At 39.7% G+C, this 6401-nt stretch overlaps 1 protein-coding gene across 1 annotated transcript in view; it reads right to left on the bottom strand.

The window, feature by feature from the left end:
* si:ch73-383l1.1 (receptor tyrosine-protein kinase erbB-4) overlaps nucleotides 1-6401 on the bottom strand; it is a 439732-nt gene that overhangs the window by 23618 nt on the left and 409713 nt on the right. The window contains exons 21-22 of the mRNA XM_024288936.2: nucleotides 3656-3811; nucleotides 237-312 (exon numbers count right to left, since the gene is read on the bottom strand). Coding sequence (XP_024144704.1) covers nucleotides 237-312; nucleotides 3656-3811 — 232 coding nt within the window. The remainder of the gene's footprint in view (nucleotides 1-236; nucleotides 313-3655; nucleotides 3812-6401) is intronic.

The raw sequence follows: 6401 nt of genomic DNA, 5'->3' as shown, positions 1-6401 counted from the left end.
TCCTGGTGCGTGTTAGCCCCGCCCCAGCGCGGCCAAAAGTCTTGAAACTGAAACTTTGAGATTCGAAAATGAAAAAAAAGTTTTGAATTGAAATTTTGAGTTTTGAAACCTATTTTTTTCGGCCAAACATTAGTATTATTTCCAAAATAATTTTTTGGTTTCAAATAATATTGGCCCTAATTTAGCTCCATAGACTTTAAGTTGAACTTTGATGATGGAAACTGTGAAACACCCACCGTAGCTCCACACGTCGCTCTGATGGGTGAACTTCCTGTAGTGGATGCACTCTAGAGCCATCCATTTAATGGGCATCTGAGGAGACACAGATGGAAACACATTCAAATATCTCCTAACCTGAACTGCAAACAACATTTGCTCAAAAACGAGACAAATCTGGGATCCACGGCGTAGTATTAATCAAAGTTTTAGCCATTATCTCAGCTGACTTTAAGGTTTTGGGTGAAAAACGCCAACCGAAGCAAGTCTCCCGACCTTCTCCGACAAGGACGCCCGTCTCCCGACTGATTTCATTATTGACGTTAAAAAGGCGGCGGTTTTTTCGAGCCAATTAGCCGGCGGAGCAAGGCCCGCGCGCACCTTTAGGGAAATGAAAAGGAAGAAAAGGAAATGATACGCGTCAGGTTGGAAATGTGTTATGGCCCCTCCACTTTCATCTCTGTTGATTCATCTCCCGCGGCGCCTCCATTTTTACGCCACACATGTAGATGCGCCCACAACGGCTCTCATTTATCAAGGCATCAGTGAATACCAACATGGAGTCAATCACTCAGACGACTGCTTCCAACTCGCCTGGGTCGCAAAATTGTTTTTTTTTTCCTCCTCCTCCTCCTTTCGCCAGAGATAACAGCTCTGCCCGGAGATGCGGCGTCTACCTCCGGGCCTCCGGCTGAACAGACGTGGCGATGAACAAGCCCATTTAATAAAGGGAGTTGATCGGAACAATTTGCATAGCCGGGTCTCGAGCGTTGGGGGGGGGCCCTCTGATTAATGTGGTCCCCGAACAAAACAAACCGACTGGAACGGCGGCGGCGGCGGCGGCGTGATTTGTTTGGATGAAGTGCTTCTAAATTGTATTACATGAAAACAAAGTTCAAGCGGAGTTTGTTTAAGGGGAAATTGGTAAAGCTGATAGAAAAAAGGGATTTCTTTGGGTTTTATTTCCCCCATCTCTATTGTTTTGTCGGACGTGTAACTCAAGAGGGGCTTTTGTCCTTCTTCTTCTTTCTCCTTTTTTGATTGATACGTAGCATAATTAGTTTCTGCTCCTCGAGTCTCAGGTTGCTCATATTTTAGCCACCGTCATTCACCGTTTTTTTCTCTTTTTCCTGGAGAAAACAGCGATTTGATTGATCGCCGGTTATAAACACTGGCCGTTAAGCGACGTGAAATAAAAGCAGTTTGTGCGCCGCTGCACTAACGTGTCAGTAAAATCATTACTTCCAAGCTCGCCACGCGGAGAAACACTCATGCAGGAGGTGGTGGAAGGGGGGGGGGTGGTGACACAAACGCTGCTTTATTGACATTGGAAATGAACGGTCACAGAGACAAATGGAGGTGACACAAACTTTTACAAAACTGTGCCGGCAAATTAAAATTTTAAGTTGCTGTCAAATCTAAATTTTGAGTGTCGTTTCTTTAACAAATGATTATTTTAATATTTGACTAATCACCATTTTTTTTTATTTTTCATTAATCGACTAATCGGGTCATTCCTAAAGTGAATGTTAAGCACATATTTTATTAATACTTTAACTGACTTGTGTACTTCATTAGTTTCTGGTATTAAAACATTAAATCAAATGAGAGAGATAAGGAATATACTTTCCATCAAACTCATTTTGACAGGTGACCTTTGACCCTACACCCTCCATCGAACTAATTTAATAGGTGCTCCGCCTCTCAAGATGACGTAACAATTTAATATCAATTTCATATATAAAAGGTATAAACCGGTAAAAGATCTGGTGGTATTTGCTGCTTTAACAGAGAAATTGGTTGTAATTTTTCACGTGTGAGGTCTTAAAAGTTCTTGAATTCACCTTGAAGGAAAGTGCACGTACGAATAACGTGCGTCGGCGGATTCTGACACATAAAAAAGCGGGTTTTCAAATTGGTTTTTGCAACACTAAGCATCTGTATCCACTGATTTACATTGATTGCGTTATGACACTATACAGCATGTGTCAAAGTCGAGGCCCGGGGGCCGGATTCGGCCCTCCAAAAAATTCTATTTTATTGTTATTAATGGCCTGATGTTATCTTGCACTTATTTCTAACTTATATAATTTTGACAAAATATGTTTTAATGGAGATTAAAATATTGGACGTTATTTAAGGCTTATGTTGATTTATTCTGGATTAATATCAGCTATATGCTAGCTGTTTTGGCTAATTTAAGCTTTTTCAGTTTGTTAAGCTTTTTTGGAGTTTAGCCAACACTTCAGCTACACGCTACCTGTATTCACTAATTTATGCTTTTCTTTTTTTTCTTTTTTTTTTTAAAGCTGTTTTGGCATAGCTAATGTTTTAGCTGGCTATCAGCTTCGGCATTTTTCGCTATCAGCTTCAGAATGTTTAGTTATCAATTTCAGCAACTTCAGTTATCACCACGAGCATCTTCAGCAGCCAACTTTAGCTTACAGCATTCACACTAGCATTATTGCTGGTGTATATCTAGTTCATAAATATGTTAAAAATGTAGAATTTTAATGTTTAAAAAAATTGAGTTTTAGTGTGTTCAATAAATGGTTATCCTGTTCGGCCCATAACCTAAGGTGTGTTCTGGATTTTAACACATTGTGTGATTGAGTTTGACTCCCCTGCTGTAAAGTGTATCATGCAAAAGGCTACTTTTCTCCACTTCAACCCACTGGAATTACATTAATTTTGTCAACGGTTCAGGAGTCATGGCAGTTGAAATACTGGAGCTGAAGCTGAGGTGTGAACGAGTTAAAGTCAGCGAGGTGAAATATTCCCCCCTAAAACAGAGCACCACACCTTAAGTACCATTTCTCGCCATTTATCACTGTATTATCACAAGCCCACTTCCTCTACGATGAATATGATCACAAAATCTAAAGATTTCTCTCTTAATTTCGGTCATCTGACATATCATGCCTCATTATTTAAACGCATATAATGTTCCTACAAGACAAGGTAAAAGTTATAGTGTGGTTTGATACACACTAAAGTGGAAGAACACAGTTTGAAAAAAATACTTAAATGTCCATCAAATGTTTCCCTAAATAATTTGAGTTTTTTAAAAACAAACACTGTAGGGACAAAGTCTAGTCGAGTCTATCAACCGTTGCCAAACTGGCAACGGTTGATTTTTCCTGGATCTTAAAAAGACAATCAAGTTGTTTATCATCAATCATACTTATATGATTCTAAATGTTGGTTATTGAATCTAGTAAAATGTGTACAACTTTCAAACTACCTTAAATTGCAACAAAAAGAGAGTAGATTATAGTGGGTGATCGTTCCATTAAGTCATACTTGTATAAAGTACTTCGTTGTCGTCAGTGGATTTGGATAAAAGTGACCTTTTCAGCTCTTGACCTTTCCGTTTAATGAATCAGACTGGTAGGTCATTTAGAAAAACAAATATCTTCATGCCTCCACTTACACCAACCTTGCCGCCGTCTGCGTTGTACTCCTTCTCGTCGGCGTCCAGCAGCCGCGCCAGGCCGAAGTCTGTGATCTTAATGTGGTTGGGGGACTTCACCAGCACGTTCCGGGCTGCCAGGTCCCGGTGGACCAATCTCCTCTCCTCCAGGTACATCATCCCCTGAAACGGAGAGCCAAAAAAAAAAGGTGGATGAAAGGGAATCCTCTCCCGGAGCCATTAATCGTGCCACATCTGGAGATTGAAGCGAGCCGTGATGCGGTAAATGTCAGCCCTAACATAAAATTATTGTCATAACCGCTGTCACTATTAACTCACCCGCCATGCAGACATTTGGATTTTATCTTACGCTGCTATCATACCTTAAAGATGGACAACCGAGGCAGCTTTTAGCATTTCAGAGATGTGGGGAAAAGATATAGAACAAGGAACTTTGTGAGCACCAGTAGAATCTTTAAAGTATATAGTTGTATCACCAGTAGACATGTGGAGTGATGGTAATCATTCTAATGTTATTAAGAACTCTGACAAACATAGACAAGTCCTTTTCTAACTAATTGTATCTGTTACTAGTGCTGGGCGGATCGATCCGAAATATCGATAATATCGATCTCAAGTTGGTATCGGATTGATATCGGCTCGCAGATATTTTGACTCTTGTTTGACACTTTTCTATACCAGCAAAATCATAGTTACTTGTTCATTCATTTTTAATAAGTTTTTATTTTACTATACTATTTTCCATCTAACTCAAAAGATTGTCCTGATTCTGTTTTTATGTTTATCAAGTAATTAAAAAATAAGGAAAACTTACAAAAAACTATTTACGGTTAAAAAATATTGAGATATTGAGGTTTATGTCAAATCCGCCACATTTACGAAAAATATTGATATTGGTATCGATATCGGTGATATTGACTTGATACCCAAAAGTCCTACCTGTTCCCTAAAGTGAATACATACTGTCGGAGCCAGTGGCAAAACTTTCAGCTCGATATTGCTTTTTATCTAGAGTAAACAAAAATGGAGAAGCTCCATTTACAGTATTTAACAGCTTCCTCCAAATATCTAGCCACCATTACCATCAATGGGAACGGTCCCTACTTTTATTGTGTAATATGTTCTTGTTGGCCCTCTGATTGTCCAAGGTTCAGGTTTTATTAAGCTCTTAATACTTAAACATCTGAGCTTTACTTTCAGAATTTACTTCTTTGGCCAATCGTATCTCTTCAAAAGTTTACATAACTCTACAGGTAATGCATCTACAATGGATTCTAAAAGTAGGACTAGGAGTGACTCACGATACGATACAATTCACAATGTCGATAATATGACGATACGGAAAACAAATCAATATATTTCCTTGGTAAACTATGATATATAACTATTTACACAACAAATATATCAACTTTATTCTGCATTATTACTTAAATACAGTCAGTTATTTATCAGTTTTTAGCATTGCTAATTATTCATTCATTGTTCTAGCCCCTGGTCCCTTTCGGGCTTGGACAGGGCAGCTAGAGCCTATCTGGGTGGAGGTAGGGAACACGATGGATGGTTCCCACACCAGCTGATCACAGGACAGTACCAATTAGTGCAATGTAAACAAACTCTGTACAAAACTAATATAAACGGAGACTTTAAAAAAATGGGTCTGGAGTTGCCTATCCCTTGTTTAGGGTGATCTTGCAGCCTAAACGGTAGCTTTAGACTTCGCTCAATTTCCACGTTTTCTGGTAGGATCCACCTGTAACCCCCTCCGCCCGGAGCAATGGGCGTATACCAGCCAATTCTGATGATTCTTTAGGTTCATATGTTAACTTTTCTCCGCCTCAGAATGCCCTTATTCATGTCGATGGCGTAAACAGTTGTAGAGTTACAGCTGGTCAAGGAGCGTGTCCTACTGTTAAAGGAAGTAAGGCCCAATCCGAATTCTTCCCTTCTCCCTACCCCTCCATTTGAAGGGACATTTTTAATGAAAGTGCTGTCCGGAAAATATATACACATTTTTTAATCTGACCCTTCAAGTGGAGGGAAAGTCCTTTGTTGTGACGGTAAATTGTGTGGCGAAGCGCTTTTCTTCACGTGGATGCGCTCTGAACCACAGAAGTTTACATTTGAATGTTAGTAATGACTTTTTATCATAACATGAACTTTTTAAAGTTCTAAAACCACTATTTTTATTTATATTTGAGCACTGGAAGCTCCGCGCTAACGCTAGCAGACTGACGATTATTGGTGACATCATTGAACGAAAGTGACGTCTGACTTATGAGACGCTATTTTTTTATTACTCTCCGTTTGGAGGGCTAAATGAAACGGCAACCAAACCTTAAATTAACTTTTTTTGGCTGTTGATCGCCATAAATGGGGCTTTAAAAGTGCTGTCTGTTTGCCGTTGCCAAATTTTTGACGAATTGAAATAAAACTGTTTAATTCTTCAAAATATAGTCAAAAAACGTCTTTGTGCTGCCCCCTACAGGTTGAAATGAGCGGCATTTTGTGATTGGTCAAACCATGTAAGTTTCAGAAGTCTGAAGCTCCAGTAATGATAACAATCCGGCCCCCAAGCCCCGCCCCTCTGACTGGATTTTCAAATTTCGGCAGTGGGTGGAGTCAGCCTCCAACTTCCTGGTTTAGTTATCCTTTAAGAGATAGGGAGAAGGGAAGAATTCGGATTGGGCCTAAGACTTGCGATTGCTACTGCACTCTTCTGGTCAGGTCCTTCAACTTTGGCCTAAAAAGCTAC

Source organism: Oryzias melastigma, linkage group LG2 (genome assembly GCF_002922805.2).
Source record: "Oryzias melastigma strain HK-1 linkage group LG2, ASM292280v2, whole genome shotgun sequence".
NCBI classification, from domain to species: Eukaryota; Metazoa; Chordata; class Actinopteri; order Beloniformes; family Adrianichthyidae; genus Oryzias; species Oryzias melastigma.
The sequence above is the reverse complement of the archived record's forward strand: the minus strand, read 5'-3'. Positions and strand labels throughout refer to the sequence as shown.